Here is an 18,706-nt window from a genome sequence, read left to right on the forward strand (position 1 = left end):
TGAGATATTCTCTCCAGTTGTGAAGATGACCACACTTAGATGCATACTTGGACTTGTGGCAGTAGAGGATATGCAGCTTATGCAGATGGATGTTAAGACAACTTTCTTGCATGGGAATCTGCATGAAGAAATTTACATGGTGTAGCCGGAAGGCTTTGAAGAAAAGGGAAAAGAGCATTTGGTTTGCAAGATGAAAAAGAGTCTTTATGGCCTTAAGCAAGTGCCTAGAGAATGTATAAGAAGTTTGATTCTTTCATTCGGTCCCAGGGTTTCAGAAGGAGTGAAATTGATCACTGCCTCTACACTAAAGTAACTAAGGATAATAGTATGATACTCTTGGCACTTTATATGGATGATATGCTATTGGCTAGCAAGAACACTTATGAGCATTAAAGACCAAGTTGCATGAGGCCTTTGACATGAAGGATTTGGGACTTGCAGGTCATATTCCTGGTATGCGGAAACTCCTTTGGCTTTCACAGAAGGAGTATGTTACAAAAGTATTGTAGCATTTCAATATGGAGGGGGGGAAGGCAGTAAGTACTTCATTGCCTCCATATGTGGTATGGTCATAATCTATGCCTTTCTTTTTCTATGTGCATAGCTCTTTGCAGCAAGATGGGCTTTGTACTTGTCTATTGATCCATATAATTTTTGTTTTAGCTTGTACACCCAATTGCTTCCTTGCCCATAGGCAACTCCAACCCCCAAGTGCAAATTTTTTGAACGGGGTCTATCTCTGGCTTGCATAGCCTACATCTAATGCACATTGTCATGTGCATCATAAGAGCAATCAATTTCGTCCATCTTAAGTAACTTACTAGCCCAAGCTAAGTCACAAAAGTGGGCATCCTTGGCATCTTGAGTGTCACTATATGTGCAACCTAGAAGAGATGCAGAGAGCTTGCTTTGCTAAAGAGTACGGAGTAGCCAATGAGGAACTGTTCTTGCTTCCTACATTGCTATAATTTCTTATTCCATCGCATCCTCTAATTTTTATTGAGTAACAGGACCAAGCCTAAGCTAAGTTGACACATTGGAGGACTCTATTACTGTATTCTAATTTTCCAGAGGCATCTCAGCTATAGCATTAGAAATGGATGGCACTCCATCAAAACAGCATATCGGATGAACCTTGATTTTTATCAAAAGTACTAAGGGGGTAGAATATTCGAATTCTCGGCAAAAATGACATCCCTACTGGTTAAGACCTTCTTGGTCATGAGATTTTTAAGTCTACAGCCCTTGCCTTCACTACTATAGCCCATAAATATGCTCGCAATTCCTGAGGCACATGCGCATAGGCTACACATCCAATGGTAAAGACCTTCTTGGTCATGAGATTGTAAACTCTATAGCCCTTGCCTTCACTACTATAGCCCATAAATACGCTTGCGATTCTTGAGGTACATGTGCATAGGCTACACATCCAATGGTATAAAAATAACCGGCATTAAGCTTGATATGGTGCCATCACCTTAAGTGCTTTGGTTTTTTGGTCATACCAAGCTTGATATGGTGCCATCACCTTAAATGCTTTGGTGGGACATTGCTTGAGAACAAACACCCAAGTGAATCTTGTAAAATCATCTATAAGTAAAAAATTGTAAATGATCCCCAAGAGATTGTGTTGGCATAGGACCGCAAACATTACTTAATGCATCATAATTAGGAAAATAAAAATTTACCCAAAATACAGCCCACCCAAAATACCATCTGAAATTTATGCATAACATAAGGCTAACAAAGTTCACATGCCTAAACTTGGCATGCAACAATTTTGCATCCTACATGGCAATGGTAGATGTAGAGCTACATATGCTGATTGTGCTCTCTTGTCATATGCGCCCGGCTGAAATAAATTGTGACAAAGTGTGGCTCATAACACCAAAACATAATCACACACTCTCATGAATCGTACATCTGTATCTTCGAAGATGACTTGAAATCCTCTTCTAGTGAAAGAGGACACCAAAAGTAGATTCTTCTTAATCCCAAGGACATACAAGGCATCCTGGATGCAGAGATTCGAGCCATCAATGGCTGTGAGCAAAATCTCTCCAATTCCTATAATAGGATAAGAAGAATGTGACTGAGTTTGTGTGCGTGCGCACACACATAAACACATAAATAGATAGATAGATAGATCAAGATCAAGATCGAGAGAGAGAGAGAGAGAGAGAGAGAGAGAGAGAGAGAGAGAGAGAGAGATGCATTGCTCATCACTCAAAATCTATTTGCACACATCTCACATAAGGAGAATTGCAAGCGGAAGGAGGGCAAGCCATATCCTTGCCATAACTTGCCAAAACAGAACACGTTGTCCATATGAGGTACTTAACAGACACTCATTGGTCAGATTCCATTGGTGTCCTCAAATAGTTTGCTACAGGAAGATAATAAGAGAGTGTATAATAAGTTTCAATCTCGATGCAAGAAGTATATTGTACCTTGTGCTCCAAACTTGGACTTAGATGGTTAGATTCAATTGGTGTCCTCAAATAGTTTGCTAGAGGAAGGTAATAAGAGAGTGTACAATAAGTTTCCTCAAACAGATTCAATTGGTGTCCTCAAATGGTTTGCTAGAGGAAGATAATAAGAGAGTGTATAATAAACAAGGATAAAGACAATTTGAATTACAAGTCATGAAGTATATGTAGTTAGCTTCTTGCCTCATTCGAACTAATGTAGCGAATCAATCAAAATGGTTCAATAATACTAACTATAGATGTGGCCCAAGCTTACCTATTTTTATACAAGCATGCACAAAATCAACGGCAACTCAAGCTTCTCATTTACATGTCATTGGGAGCGGTACCAAATCGAGGCAAACTCTGGATACTAGATATGACCTTCGAATGAGGAGGGGAAAAGGGTCAAACAGTGAGACGATGGGGGATAAGCTTCATCGTCGAGAACAATGTTATCACTATCTACTAAAAGATTGTGAATTAGATGGTTGCGTGCTCATAACTTGACTTCACTTTACCACCACTGAAAGTAAGATTTCATGTAATGAATTTTTGACAAGGCCCCCTTCATGCGTTCAATGTGGGGGAATGAGTTGGAGAGTTGGGATCTCCTCATCCCCTACTATGCAACTCCCTCTTTGGAAAGTTGTCCCTAGAGCCATTCCCCTACATGTGAAAGATATTGATGGCATACCACATGATCTCAACCTACAAAATTAATGGAGTCTCTCTTGCAAAGCTTTATAGAAGTAGGGATGCTAAGCAAGAAAATAACTAAAAAGAAAACACTTGTCTTTCTTCTCTTTTTTTGCAAGAAAGTAAATGTTTCATATCAATAAATAAAGATGAGATTATAACTTTAGGATGATTGGACTGCCACTCGAAAATCCGTGACTTGGCTACTAAAGAAATTGAGTGTACCCAAATTATCCATCATTATTGCTTTGCGAAAGTTACCTGAGACTTTTGATGTTGAAAGACTACTAGGTTTCTATTCCTCCAAAATACCGTGGATTACAACTGCATGGATGAAGCTCCACACTTGGTATTACATATCATTAAGGTGTCGTCCACCGGGACTTGTGAAGCCATGTTTGGAGAGGATTTAATCATGTAGGAGTCCCAAAAAAGATGGCAATAATTTTGTAATTTGACATTACAAAAGGACAAAATTGATGAGACGCCTTTCCACTTTGTGATTCTGTCCTTCGTAAGGAGCTTATAAGCACCGAGCCGCCACAAACTAAAATTTAGACAATTAGAATGTGTTCCATTCTAGACATTTTTGAGTGTACAAGCCCTGGCATCCCTTGAATCAAATGGGGCAATCTTCATCGAGTTCCATTCAACTGTTGTTGGGGTATCACTTGAACAAGATGTGATATCAATCGTTAATTTCCGTGCCAAGTCTTAAGGTTAGGCTTGATTCACAAACATTCGCACATCTTTAAGTCAAGCTCAAAATTTTTGGATGGTCGGGTGTTATTTGATTCATATTCATAATAAATAAAGATTTCCATTGGTCTGGGGTGTTTACACACCAAAGCCCCGCCTGCCCAAGCCTGAATAATATGGGTTTTGGTGTAGAGTTGCATACACATGACCATGGCTTGGTGGCGAGAATCTTGAGCATGTGACGAAAGGTCGTGGACGAAGAAACCCTTGGTGTGATTTCGGGACCACATTGTGCGTCGCCATGTGGCAAAATGCACTTGTAGTTTTGGCTGGTGGGTGGAAAGCCGGTGATGTGTAAGAGTAAGCTGGTCACACCCGGGTTTATTATTTTCACACCCCTACCCATAGTATTGAAACGTGCATGGGTCCTAGTTGTTCCAGCAAACTCTCCTAGAATTCCAACTCTTAAGTTTCAAGTCTTGCGAGGCATCGGGTGGTATGCCCAAGCGGTCAGAAATTATTTTTTGTGCCTGCATGGGTCCTGGTTGTTCCAGCAAACTCCCCTAGAATTCCAACTCTTAAGTTTCAAGTCTTGCAAGGCATCAGGTAAGCGGTCGGAAATTATTTTTCGTGCGGCATCCCAGCTGGCCAAATGATTGTTCGCCACGTCCGCTTTTTCCTTGTGTGAATCCTGCCTAAAGATATGTGGTGTGGTTGGGAAAGGACAATCGGTCACATTTCCGTCGGGAATTCCGTCCCTTCGGACGTTTCCGTCACTTGCCGTCGGGAATTCCGTCGGTCCGGCTCCTTGTCACGGCCTTCTTGGCGATTTTTTCGGCCGCCTTCCCGGCGATTTTCCCGGCCTTAGATTGACTCAAAGCACCCAATCTTTTCCAGCTACATCAGCATTGAAATGGGTCATCTTTCCCGTTTCAGATTTAGTCTCCAACGAGCCTTCGATTTGTCCCTTGTGGCCTTCGCTGTGGGCTGCGGCTCTGTCGGCTACTATCGGAACCAGCACGAGGACGACTCGGCAAAGAAGGAACGCCTTCGCCTGGAGCAGCAGCGCAGGCAGAGACTAAGAGTCCAGGAGATGAAACGACGGCTCGAGCACATAAAATCTCTATCCAAAGAGCACGAAGAAAAAGTTGAGCTTGTTTTGCAAAGAAGGCAAGAGATCAGAGACTTATTTGCGGAGGTGCGATCCCTTGCTACGAGAACGCTGGAAGACCAGAAAGAAATGGAATTAGAAATGGACGAGTTAAGAAGGCTTATGGACATAAAAAAGGAGCTCCACGCAAGATCACAGACTCTAGGTGAGTCTGCGTCGACAAACGATGACTCTGCGCGGAGCTAAATATCCATTCTGTACAGTAACGTTCCCTGGATGATGTTCAGCGATGGACTATCTTCGTCCTGCTGGTTTAACGGGACGGTCGGCGTCCGCAGGGAAGAACAGTGACGTGGTATTTTGTCAGAGGCATGAAATGTGATGGAAATCCTTTCCATTATAGCCTTGCGTCAATGAATGAATGCAAGTATACTCAATTTGTTGCTCATATTTATGACTATACTGTTTAGGACGGAAGACTGTTTTGTCAATTGAGTTACTCTTTCAAACGATCTATTGAGTGAGGTATGTGTAACTGTCCTGGGTTTGAGTTCTCCTCCTTTTTGTATCGAAAGTTGAATAGAAACTCATGATTTAATGTCGTGCAGTTTGAAGTCACACTGGAAACGGATACGAGAACAGCACACTGAAAGGGTGAATTGGAACTGCGGAATGCCACCAAGCACATGATGCATGTGCAGGAAATCTTATCTGAATAGGCACGGGAATTTTTTTCCTCAACAGAACTGAAAGGTATTATAGTTACCAGTAGAATTGGGGCTGATGCTTTCTAGAACTTACTGATTGGCAGTCAGAAAAACAATATTGATGCTTCTGATAGAATAATGCAACGTCTCTTGTTTGTGATTGAGGGCTTGGGCTATTCCATCCACCAAATTGCATTGTTTTGTGTTGAGGACTTATGGACAGGCTAGAATGTCACAAAAAAAGGCATCTATAGATATTCCCATGTGCATCTGCCTAGGGCTGCCAAAAGCAGCAGGACATGCAGGCCAGCAAAGCCCCAACAGCAGCAGTGAGCTGGGACAGCCAGTCAGCTGTTGCAGGTCGGCTGGAAATGTCAGCAGCAGCATACAGGTTGGCTCAGCTTTGCAGGAATTTGGCCTACAATAGTAATCGGCAGCTCCCTTAAGTTAGCTCATTCTAGGAGTGGGGAAGGCTATAAACGCCCAGCAGCTTATTCAGCCTTCAGTTCTTCATCAGCAAACAGCCTCCCCAGCCTCACCTAGGCTCAGGTCCTCCTCACCTAGCCTCACCTAGGTCTTGTGAGAAGGTTTTAGAGATTCAAAAGTATTCTGGGATTCTGGAGTGGAATTGAGACACGTGTGTGTTTTCTTACCAAGGATAATCTCTTCACGCCTGAGCCTCAGTGGACAAGTTAGCAGATCTAGTTGGACCTAAGAGTGTATATTATCCACACGCTAAGCAAAGCAGCCATGAATTCTTTGGAGACCGTGGAAACTAGCGAGAACCAAGAGGAATTGTCTTCGTGCACTGGAGGATCCGCTTCACATGGAGGCATCATTCACCCCAATAATTATGATGGGATGCAAGGCATGACAGAGATTGAAGCCCAACACTTGGAGCGTCTCATCGAATAGGTCATCAAACTGGAGCTAGAACAAGAGAGCATCTATGAGGCCTCATCGGACATTGATAGAGAGGCCAAACAAGAAAGAGATTGTCTCACTTTAGAAGCCAAAGAGGTCCATAAAAATATGGGTCGCTCCATAGCAAGTGACATAGACAAGTGCATCAGCTTGACCCCAGCCACAGTCTTTTTTCCTAGGAAGCTTGATTTTGAGATATACGACAGAAAGGTCAATCCCATAGTGCTCATTTCTTGGCTTCATCAGTTTGAGAACTAACTTTTTGTTGTACTAACAAAATGACAACAAGAAGTGCATCCTAGCTTCCATGCACCTCTCAAAGGAGCAATCACCTAGTGGCACAAACATTCTACCCACCATAATAACTTACCTGAAGCAGCCCATATATTACTGGGAGGTGCCTACTACAGTGCAAGAGGTCCGTATGTTTATGGTTATTTGTCAGGCCCACAGGAAGCAATATCAAGGATCCAACAAATATTGCTACAAGGAGTAAAGACTAAGAAACGGTCCATTCACTTTACTCCAAAAGCCATTACAGTCTTCAACTGTGCAGATTGACGCTAGCGACTATGCCATTGGAGCAGTTCTGGAGCAGCATGGTCACCCCATTGTGTTCGAGGAATGCAGGCAGATCTTGGCCAAGGCCAAGTATTCAGTTTATGATAACGAGTTGTTGGCAGTGACCCATGCCTTATAAACATCGAAGTATTTTCTATATGGCCAGGAATTTACAGATCAAGCATTAAAGTGGCTCTAGACTATGCCAAAGTAGTAAAAGTAGCAAAATATCAGGAGAGTGTCAGGTGCTCAGAGCTAACGCTCCTAGTACATGCCCAGGTAACCTAGTGGCTCTCTAATGAGATGTGAGAAGCTCTCGTAGCTGTGTCTGTCGAGTTGTCTCTCGATGCGGTGGAGAGCGTGGTCTCCTCGATCTCTGTATCCAAAGGGCTACATCAAGGTGACCTTGTCTCTAGTGGTCACCTCTAAGGAGGGCTGAGATGGAACGGACCTCGATCGTGCGTGGCCATCTCCGTGTCGCATGTGGAGCACGTGTCTCTCATCTGGTAGCATGTGGTGGAGACTCCCACTACTAGTCCATGATGCTCTCATCTCAGCCTCGCCGGCAATTGACTCAGATGCATAGAAATCTGTAACAAGTGTCTGTGCTCTGCCGGTCTTTGTGACCTGTGGCCTCAATCTCTACTACTCTCTGGTCTGTCGCATCTCAGTATCTCTCTGTCGCCGCATCTCAATCAGATAGAGCCCAACACATACCTGATCGAAAAAATGGATCAACTATGTGAGTGGACCAAAGCCATGCCCCTCTTGGCAGAGGCAGTGATATTGTCCTCGGATCTCATAATAGACTGAGTAGACACATAGAAAGTGCTCCTTTGTCTCGATCTCCTCCATCTGGCATCGTGTGCAAGTCCTTTGCTCTTTGGGTATGCCCGCAGCTGTCCCTGCCTCAATCCTCAATTGATGTGATGAGACTCGCAACTGACCGATGGCGATCCTCAATGCATGTGAGACTCTTCTGTCCTCGAGATACTGAGGTCTGATGACAAGACTGTGCTCCGAAACCCTCAAGAAGTGGTTATGGTAGAACTGGTTCTTGGTGGGGAACTCCTCTCCCCCCCAAGCCCTAGATGCATGGAGTTGGAGGAGGTCCATCTGTATGATACAGTTGATCTCATCTCGTGGGATCATCTTTGGTGGTGCATCCAAGCTGTATTTTAAGGGAGGGAAGTCTGTCCATACTGGGCGAGAGAGAGAGAGAGAGAGAGAGAGAGAGAGAGAGAGAGAGATTGGGGAGGCCTCGTGGGCCTATGGGACAAAGTACACCAAGAGAGAGTAACTCATACAAGCCTCGATGGGTTGAAGCAAAGGGTGCGCTAGGGCCCTTGCTTGGTGCTATGCTATGCTAAAGAGCTCAGAGCTCAAACAAAAAACTCAAATGCAAACCTGAAGTTGAGACTCAAAAGCTGAAACCCGGCACCTTGTTGGCTCTCAGTGGGCTGCGAGGATATCCTGGATCTGCATTCGCTGAGCTCTCTCGCGCTGTGTAGGAGAACATGGTCTCCTCGATCTCTGGATTTGATGGGCTATGCCAAGAGTGATGCCCATCTCTAGCAGTCCCCTCTGAGTAGAGCCGAGATAGGCCGGACCTCGATTGTGTGTGCTCGTCACTTTCCGTGTCGTGTGTGGTCTTTGCGTCCCTCGCTTGGCAATCTCGTGCCGACTCTCTCTACTGATCCATACTGCTCTCATATCAGCTAGCTGCTCCTCTTTCCTGCTATGTCATGGAGCTGACTCAAATGCGTAAAAGTCTATGACATGTCTTTGTGCTTGGTCTACCTCAATATCTTGTGACGTGGTCACCCCTTGTTGCTCTTTGATCTGTTGCAATAGTGTCTCTCTGTGTCAATCAGATAGAGCCCAATGCAGACCTGGTCATAGAAGTGGATCAATCGTTAGAGCATGCCCCTCCTGAAAGAAGTAGTGGTATCGTCCGGAGAGAGAGAGAGAGAGAGAGAGAGAGAGAGAGAGAGAGAGAGAGGCAATGATAACTATGTATATAGCAACGGAAAACATCCAATGATACAAGAGAGGAACTACTTTAGTGGATGCAAAAAAGGGAGGAGGCTGGCCTTTTAAGTCGGGCAGCAAGTGCACCGACCTGAGGGCTTGATATGGCCACCCAGGCAGTAGGTCCTGGCCACCTAGTGCCGACGTGCTGGTCGGCTGCCCTAGGCCAGGCCTAGCCCTATATAAGGTCTCCTTGGCGCCGTGATTCTGCCCCAAGGCTGGCCCTACCAGCCCACTGAGTTGTTCCTATGTCCTGCTACCAGCCGTCTTAAGGGGCATTTGAGCTCTCCCTATCCTAGCATGAAAGGGGGCGGGTATGCCCACAACTAAGCCCTCTCTCTCTAAGAATGCCATATACTCTAACAAGTTGTAGTCTGTAGATCCAAATGAGCTTGAAGCATGGGAGGACGAAGACGCCCACACCCTTCATTGATCATAGGGACGATGTTGGATTCTGCCATTTTGCATATTTAGACTGCTTATATGTCTGGTGAGGGCTGGACAGCTTTAAAGGACTTGTATGAGACGGACAACGGGCCCAGGATCCTATCTTTCCAGCATGAGTTTGTTCATGAAGGTGATCAAGTACATGACCATCTCACGAAGGTGAAGGTGGTGAGAAATCAGCTGGCTTAAATTGGTTTGAAAGTGGACTCAAGCCAGCTAGCATTGCGGGTACTTGGGATGCTGTTGAGGAGCTTCAAGAGCCTCTTGACTGCCGTGACAATGGAGAGAGAACCAAGCCTCTAACATTCGAGGAACTCTATAACCGGCCTTCGGAACCCCAAAGGGCGGTGAACCACAACTATCTCTGAGCACACTGTCAATTACAGCCACTTAGCTCCCAATTAATCACACCACATCAAAAAGCATAAAAGAAAGTACAGGTGAGGCTAGAATGCCCCTGCTCAATGATCACACAGCGACACCGATTGGCCCCAAACACTCGGCGCCCCTTGCGGTATTTCTTTATTCTTCTTTAGTGAAAAGTAATAGCAATCTTACAACCAGGGTGCGCCCTGAACCATTCCCACTGGTGACCACTGCTCACCGGCCCACACTAGGCACAAACTGGCAAACCTTGCATCCCAACTGCTAGAGCAAGGCATAGGCATCCTTTGAACTCAACAACCTGGTCTCAACCTGGGTTCACCCTTTGTAACTGGGTGATTGCAACAGACCTAGGGAATCCCGTAGAGAAATTCAAAACAGAGAACTAGAAACCAATCCCACAGTGAAAACAAAGAGAAACTGGGCTGGAAATATGGGATTGCACGCGCACAGCACAGGCTGCAAACAAATACACCTGCTCCTCACAAGAACAGGTCCCCGAAGAATCCAAAGCCCCACCAAAGACTTAAAAACAAAGTTTCACAGCCAGAAACCCTAATTTGCAGTAAGAGAAACCAGCCTCGGGCTGTGTGCAAGCACCGGATGCCCGCAACAGGGTCCGTACAGGTATAGCCTGTCCGTACAGTCTGTACACAGCCCCTGCAGCTTGGAGAAGGTCCGTACAATCTGTACGGACTGTTTGTGAGTCCGTACAGCCTATTAAATGCGCCGTACAGCAGCAAAACAGCGCCAGGAGGGGCTCCAGCAAGTCGTAGAAGGTGCTCCTTGACTCGGGCTGCGTGCAACAGGGCTGGATGCAATGAAACAGAGAAAAACAGCAGCAAAACAGTGACCAACTGGTGCAGCAAGGAGCAGCAGGAGAAGATGCAGAAGTGGGCGAATTCTAGAGCAGGCCCTTGATTTGGACGCCATCTGCCCTAAAGGAGGGGAAAGGATGCTAAAAGTGGGGGAAATATGCTAAAAGTGGGGCTGGTAGGTTGCATGCCTGACACGTGGCACATTAATGCCCCTAACCCCTTGTACCAAGGAAACGTTGATTTCCTAGGGGCAACTTTTGACACGTGGCACATTAATGCCCCTAAACCCTGGTTTCCTAGCAGCAACTTTTAAAGGCTCTAACCCCACTAACCAATGACAAACATTGGTATTGTCTAGGGGCAACCTTTTAATCATTTTTAACCCCTCTACCCACGTGAAACTTGGGAATCTATCTGGGGGCAAACTTCCTAGCTCCGTCACACCCCTCCGCAAGGTCATAATGATGCCATGCCTTGATTCTAATAGTTAGGTCTAGCCAGTGTGTCCAGTTAGATGTTAACACTAGGGGCTTTCAGGAACTCACCACTCCTCTAGGCTAGTCCCCCATGGCCAAACTGGTTACAAACTTAGTCATAGCTTATTTGCTAACAAAATTCACGTCCCCGTGACAAACTCACCCCTTGTTGCTGCAATAGGAGGCTAGGGAGAAACTCATAGACAACAACAACATTTTGAGCAAAGGACAAAGGCAATTCCAACAAGGGTAAGGCTAAAGATGACTCCAAGTGTAACAAGTCAAGTGATGTAGAGAAAAAGAAAAGAACATGGGACAAGGAGTGTTTCTAGTGCGAGAAACTTTGGCACATCGTAAAAGACTGCTAGAAGAAGAAGTAGATCAGAAAAGGAGTGAGTCCAAGCACAAGGAGGAGTCCGAATCCGATGCAGCCAACATGACTACATGAGAACTTTTCGTGGTCATTGAGCATTGCTCAACTTCTGTGGTGACTAAAGGCAAGCAAGGCTAGTACGTGGACCATGCTATATGTCTAGCAAGAAAGCGTGGCTCAAGGCCATGGTGCATGCATACTGAGACTCAAATGTGACGTTGGGGGATAGACTTGGGAGACGAGAAGGTAATCTATGATGTTCTCGATTTGCATGATGATCTTTGTAAGAACATACTATCTGTGAGCCACATGACCAAAAATAGGATGAAGGTAGAGTTCGACGACAAGTCGGTCTTGGTAAGATTGAAAGAGACCGGAGAGATCATGATTTAAGAGTTGACGAAAATGGACTGCATAGGACCAATGCACTATTGGTTCATCGTGACAAAGGAGGCTCCAAGCTGTGGCATTAGAGATTTGATCACATCAACTATAGGAGCTTGTGAGAGATGCAAAAGGAAAAGATGGTGGATAGACTTCCACCGATTGTAGGTATGGATAGAGTCTGCAGGGCCTGCTTGGAGGGCAAGAAACACCGGGAGCCATTCTTGAAGGAGGCCACATTGAAGGCCAAAGCCCCGCTGGAGTGGGTGCACTCTGATTCATGCCGGCCCATGTCAACGAACTCATTTGCAAGTTCTGGCTACTTTTTGACTTTTATTGATGATTGTAGCCGCATGGGTTGGGTATATTGCTTGGCCAAGAAGTCTCAAGCGTTTTATAAATTCAAAGAGTGGAAGGCTAAATTGGAAAAGGAGTCAAGGAAGGTTTTGAAGAGATTCCTCACTGACAGAGGGCGGAGTTCACTTCAGAAGCATTCGACACTTTTTGTAAGAATGGAATCAAAAGATAGCTACTGTAGCTCTTGCATCTCAGCAGAACAGAGTTGAATAAAGAAAGAACCGTGCCATAATGGAACCAGGATTGACCATTATGAGGGGGACGAACCTCTCAAAGACCTATTAGGGTGAAGTGTTCATACAACCATGCACAACCTGAACCAGTCGAAGAGTATGGTAAGAAATGCCTTCACCTTTAAAGGTTTTCATTCTAAGGTCTATGTATATGTGAAAAAAGAAGCTGGATATGAGGAGCTGAAATTATATATTTTGTAAAGTATAATGAAGAGTTGAAAGCATATAGTCTCTTCGACCCAGACAAGAAACAGATCCTTCTTAGCAGGGAAGTTGTCTTTTAGGAGATGGAGTTCCAGCAGAGGAGGTGACACAAGTGTTAGAAATGACCCAACAGAGGGTACGCACAACGGAAGACTGATAGTAATGCCCAGGAGCTCACACAGTGTGATGTGGGGTGTGGAATCACAAACTTTTTAACTTATGTGCATAGATGTGCAAGCTAGTAAATAGACAATGCTCAGAGACAAATATAGAAGCAACACTTTATTTCCATCCGTCCAGAAACTAGGACAGGATACAATACCAAAAGGTCCTTCTACTACAAGCCTGGCACTTCTAGATCTCTCAGCTCGCGTGCTACACCTCGAGCATATGTAGACTCTCTGTCTAGATCCCTTCCACCTTGCTGTCCCGAAGGCAGCCTAGGTGGGCTGCCACTTTAGCTCAGTCTGCAGCTTCTCCTACCCTTTGCTGCTCCAGTCTGCTGTCCTGAGGGCTGCTCCAAGTGATAATTATGGAGGCCCCTAGGGCCCCCTTTTTATAGGGCAAACCCCTACTCAAAATAGCCGACCCAAACTGGCTGACTTCAGGGTCTGTTTGGGCAGACCCTGGTCCCAAACAGACCCTGGTCTGTAGGAATACGTGCTGTAGGCAGCCCCTTTTAGGGCCCTTGTGGACCCTGCCTAGCCACGTGGCTTTCAGCCATTGGCCCAGGCAATGCAGCCCTATATTCCGACCTGCAATGGTCCTCTTTTGCTGCCCAAAACCTGTCCATCTGTTGCGCCTCTTGCCTCTGCTGGTTCCGCCTCTCCTTCTATACCTAGAGTCAGCTGCCCATGCTCCATACACCCTGCTGTGTGCACCCGCACAGGTCCGTACATCAGCTGACATCAGCATGCCCTTCATAGGGCCCTGTTGTAGGCCGTACGCCTGTCCTTTGCTTTGACAGCTGCCCACATGGCAGCTCATGTGCTGCCCATGTGACAGCCCCAATATCACCAGGTCTATCTCCCCCATGCTCTCCTCATATGGGGGCTTACAGATGGGGAGGTGACCATTCCAACACCCCTTCTCACCGACACATCCAGGCCCAATGCCAACACGTCGATGACGATGTTCCATTAACTCCCCGGTCGTAGTCCTCTGGAACATTTCGATGTCGAAATCTTTTCCTGGCTTTTCATCTAGTGGCTCTTGCTCCACCAAGTCTGGTTCCGCTTCCACACACCATCCTAGTACACATGTCCATCTTGGGTAGCACCTCCTGGCACCACCTCCTTCAGTAAGTGAGGATGCTGCAGGAGTCTCGGGTGATAGAACAAGTTTTGGGGTGAGATCTCAAGGCATTTCAAGAAATCCTGATGTGAACTTGGCATTCATGGCTCAAATTGATGAACCAAGAACTTTTGAGGCGGCAAAAATGGCAAGCAGCCATGAAGGCTGAAATGTATGTAATTTTGAAGAATGACACATGGGACTCGTGAAAAGACTTTTCAAGAGGTGATTGGTACTAAGTGGGTGTACAAGGTTAAGTTCCAATCCGATGGGAATTTGTTCAAATACAAAGCCATGTGGTGGTAAATGGGTATGCTCATGTAGAGGGTCTCAACTTTGATGAGGTCTTTGCTCGTACAGCTCAAATGGTGACCATTTGGATGGCAATAGCCTTGGCTGCCAACATAACGCATGTCAAAAGGACAGTAAAGTTTTTGGGCCAGATCTGGTCAGTGGATCTGACAGACTCAGTCGGGTGGTGCAGCAGATGCAGTTGGCTGTTCCAGAACTGGTTTCCAGCCTATATAAACACCCTCCACATTTCTATGCTTTCACTGAAGCCCATTGTACAGGCAGCGTGGACTCCAAAGTGTGTGGAGTGTAGCACTTGTGAAATCTTAGCAGTGTAATCACTTGGATTACTGATTTGCGCCCAGCCCCTTTGCTGGAAGCTTTGTGCTCTGTTTTCCCATGTCAGTGGATGAATCAAGTCTGAGTTCTATCTCTCTCTCTCTTCTGTCCTATTTGCTGTCTACTGTCTTTTTAAGGAACCTTCTGTTAATGCTTGAAAGACTTCATACAAGACAGCAGCCCTGAAGATGCTGAGTATGGAAAAAACCGGAAAAGGCTGAAAGAAAAGAACCGGCCTGTTCCAGAGAAACCCAACTCACTGCCTAGGGGATCTCTGGTATTGGGCCCAACAAAGTGGGGGGACTATACAACAAGCGAATCCCTCGCGGAGTGAAGATGTAGAAAACTCCTGCAGGCCAAGCCTTGCAGAAACGAGCATGCCTCTCGATAGTCGCCCTAGAGCCTGGAGTCCCACGCTCCCAGGTAGATCATAGTGTGTAGATGATATCCTGCCAAATGGTGACTAGGGTAGCCGAGGGTGGAACCGGGTGCTCACCCATCATGAGACTGCAACGAGCCACCCAAATATTCCATGCAATGATGCTGGCTACCACCTCCCAAACGCTTTCTTTTGTAGGAGGAGCTAGGCTATTAGGAGGGACTGCCTCATGGAGTGCTATCCTTTGAATGCTCTGACCCTGTATCCGGTAGGCTGGGGAGATCTCATCAATTTGAAATGCGTGTCCTCCCTCTGTCAACCAAGCCACCATCCGCAAGGTGTAGTCTCTTTGAAGACTCCGCATACGTGTCATGATCCTGAGGGCTCCCATTCAAATCCTCGCTGCGCTACGATAGCTCTACAGGCAGTGCGGGATAGTCTCCAAGAGACCATTGGAGCAGCAATGGAACTGTCCCTCCACTCGTATCTGCTCCAACCACGGTCCGATGGGCAAGCCTCCACGGGCGGCCAACCAGAAGAAGTAGGATATCCTCCTCGGTCGCAAACTGGACCATAATCGCATCCAAAACTTGGAGGGACATCTCGGGGCACTCTTTGGGTCACCCAATGCCTCTCCCTTGAGGGGGTCCACCTCGACGAGTCCATCTGAAGTCTCCTGCCAATCCGTGTGGTGTAGGAAAAGAGGGGCACCTCATTCACTTGCTCGGCTAGGGCGCCCTTGGAAGGCCAAAACCATTCTCTCGGATCCCACTGGACCTCCCTCAAGGGTCTACCCTCCCACAGCCAAAGGTGCCATCTGGGGGCATCCTGCTCTGAGATACTGGGAGGGTCAATGTGCCACTCCTTCCCCAAACGTCCCACCACCCTGATCATTTGCTAGTGAATTCCATCAAGACTCCCATCCATCTCAGGGTCTCTCTCAGTGGCTGAAGTAGGCCTCCAGGTCCTACACGAAAGAAGACGGGGTGCGTGCTGCCTCGCCGCATCAACACTTAAGGGGACACCAGTCCGAGAAAACTGCCAGTCCGAGAAAACTGCCCGAACCATCTGTTGTCCCTGCATACGCGAAGTCCCTCCCACCAAGACTCAGGAATGGCTAGGTCAATCTCTCTCATCCGCTGCCCTGCCCCTCGTAGATGCGCTATGGCGGCAAGCCTCGCCTCTGCCTCCATGGGTAATCTGCTCCATCGGCCAAAAGACCCAGCCGGACCACTATCCCACTGTGCCCAACCAATGTGAGTCCGCTGTCCGAGCATACGCCCCTCCTGATCTCAGATCTGTGGGTGCCACATAAGGGGGCTGTCTACTGTCTTGAGTGAGGCTTTCTTTAGTGAGTGCATCAAGGAGTGATTGGAAAAAGTTCATCAGTTCATGCCGTTGCGTGTGAGGTTTGAGTGATTGAGGCTTTCTTTAGTGAGTGCATCAAGGAGTGATTGGAAAAAGTTCATCAGTTCATGCCGTTGCGTGTGAGGTTTGAGTGATTCATACTTCTATTCTTTGACATACTTTTCATGCATTATAGATATTAGGATTAGTCTTGTGTGTGGATGCTTGCTGAGTGGTCTCACCTCTTCAGGTTTTCTGATTGGGTCTTTTGAAAACTCTAATAAACTCTCTCTCTCTCTCTATATATATGTGTGTGTGTGTGTGTGTGTGTGTGTGTGTGTGTGTATTCCACCCACAAACGTTATTCTATCCTAGCATGTGCTCAGTTAGAGGTGGTGATTGGCCAGCTTGTTTTCTGAGTTTGTCAGCGAGTTTACAGCAATGAATGAGTTATGCATTAGTTTTCATTCTCACAAGTGTTTATAGCAGTCATGCAATAGATTTCATCCGCATTGTGAAATTCTGCATCAAATCCAGTTAGCCCTGAAATTGCAAACTTGGGAACTGCCTACATACTGGCCAAATGAGGTCCATGTATTAGTGCCTCGCTGTTTAAATAATGCAGCAGGCCCAGATCCATCCCAAAGATGCCTGTAACGCCTGAACTCACTGATGGACAGATTTCCAGTCCATTGATGAATAATTTACCTGCCTTTCTTTTAGTCCAGTCTGAGTACTCTGTTTCATCCTCTTATTCCCACCAGGGGAGAGCAACTAGAAAAAGAACTGCATGCTAGGGCACAGGAGGTTTAAGAGCTTCAACGACCCCAAAATTGGATCTTTTTCCATCATCATATGTGAGACTGATTCTAAGTAAAGGGAGAAGTGGTCATAGTAGCAGATCTAATGTATTTAGAGCCATCCCATTGTCAAGAACACGTTGTGGATACTAACCATATTTTTTTTCCAGTGATAGCATTGAGGGTTTGATCTTGGAGCAGTTGATTTTGTAATTAGTCAAAGCGTTCAGCACACCAGCAGAAAGAGCAAATCAAGAGGCAAGAAGTAGTGGTTCAATTCTGCCTTTTGACCGACAAGGATCTTTTGTGGTCACTTCATAATGAACTTCTGGCATCATTTTAGGAGTACCTTGGCTTTTTCAGCATCATGCACATATGACTTAGAATGGCATGGTTACAGCTTGAGATTCAATAGGTGAAGCAAAGGTCATGAGTTGTATCCCAAGTTTATCTAGTGGTCAGCTCATAGAAGATATGTGATCCATTTGTGAGCATGAGTTCTCAATTATTTAGTGTATTGGATCCAATTGGTTACATTAGGGGAGAATTGGGGTCTCCAAAGGGCCCCGAATTAGTGTTTCCTAATTTCAATGGATTAGAGACCGATTTGAGGTGTACCAATGAGAGCGCTCTGAGGTGTGGGGCAATGCCATGTTGAAGTTGACAAAAGCATTTATGGGAGAGGAGGCCTCTAACTGATAGTTTATACCCATGGTCTTCACTTCTTGCCCTTGATCTAATCTCCAATTCAAGAGATACATTCAAATTTGTGGTAAAACACTCCCAGCCATTAGATCAAGCTGTAGATCCAATGTACACCATCAAAGGATAGAGGGATCAAATCTGAACCCTTGAAAATGGCAAGGATCTAATGGATGAGATCAAAGGAGAAGGGGGTTCATTTTAAGCCATCCATCTAGAAATAGATCTAAGGGTGGAGATGCAAGGAAAAGGCGCAAGAATCCGGGCCATTGATCTCAAGGAGATCCAAGGGTGGAGATGCAAGAAAAAGCCGCTCAAATCCGGGTCATCCATTATGTGCCTAGATCTCAGCCGTCCTACCCCATGGGTTACCATAGTAGGTTTACTTCCTCTTATCTTAATCCATTCCTTACGAGGCTCTTTTGAGACTCCATTTCTCCCTAATGGTTAGGATTACCAAGTTAAACAGAGGAGTTTCAAAGTTTACTATTCAAGTAGATGAATCTTAAAAAACCATAGAGAAAGGAGTTTCAAAGTTCACTATTCAAGTAGATGAATCTTTAGGAGTCCAAGATCTCGTATCACATCGAAAATTGATTTTTTTTAATGTAGTTGCTTCAGGACTCAGAGAACGTTTCTTGGTTTGCATGTTCAACAGTGATTAACAACGAGACATCCA

General features: G+C 45.8%; 1 protein-coding gene across 3 annotated transcripts; it reads left to right on the top strand.

Annotated features, from left to right (window-relative positions):
* Window positions 1-4,608: 4,608 nt before the first annotated feature.
* LOC147903983 (uncharacterized) lies at window positions 4,609-17,576 on the top strand. Of its 3 annotated transcripts, XM_087372924.1 has the most exons (3): window positions 4,609-5,182; window positions 5,448-5,502; window positions 5,586-5,730. In XM_087372924.1, the coding sequence occupies exons 1-2, from the start codon at window positions 4,780-4,782 to the stop codon at window positions 5,495-5,497; spliced, it is 453 nt and encodes a 150-aa protein (XP_087229050.1). In that variant the 5' UTR covers window positions 4,609-4,779; the 3' UTR covers window positions 5,498-5,502; window positions 5,586-5,730. The 3 variants fall into 3 exon arrangements, with proteins under 3 accessions (XP_087229050.1, XP_087229051.1, XP_087229052.1); XM_087372925.1 differs by lacking the exons at window positions 5,448-5,502; window positions 5,586-5,730 and adding an exon at window positions 17,496-17,576; XM_087372926.1 differs by lacking the exon at window positions 5,448-5,502.
* Window positions 17,577-18,706: the final 1,130 nt, after the last annotated feature.

The sequence above is a fragment of the Dipteris shenzhenensis genome, chromosome 3 (assembly GCF_047967505.1).
Source record: "Dipteris shenzhenensis isolate YYH24624 ecotype China chromosome 3, Dip_SZ_1.0, whole genome shotgun sequence".
Classification (NCBI taxonomy): domain Eukaryota; kingdom Viridiplantae; phylum Streptophyta; class Polypodiopsida; order Gleicheniales; family Dipteridaceae; genus Dipteris; species Dipteris shenzhenensis.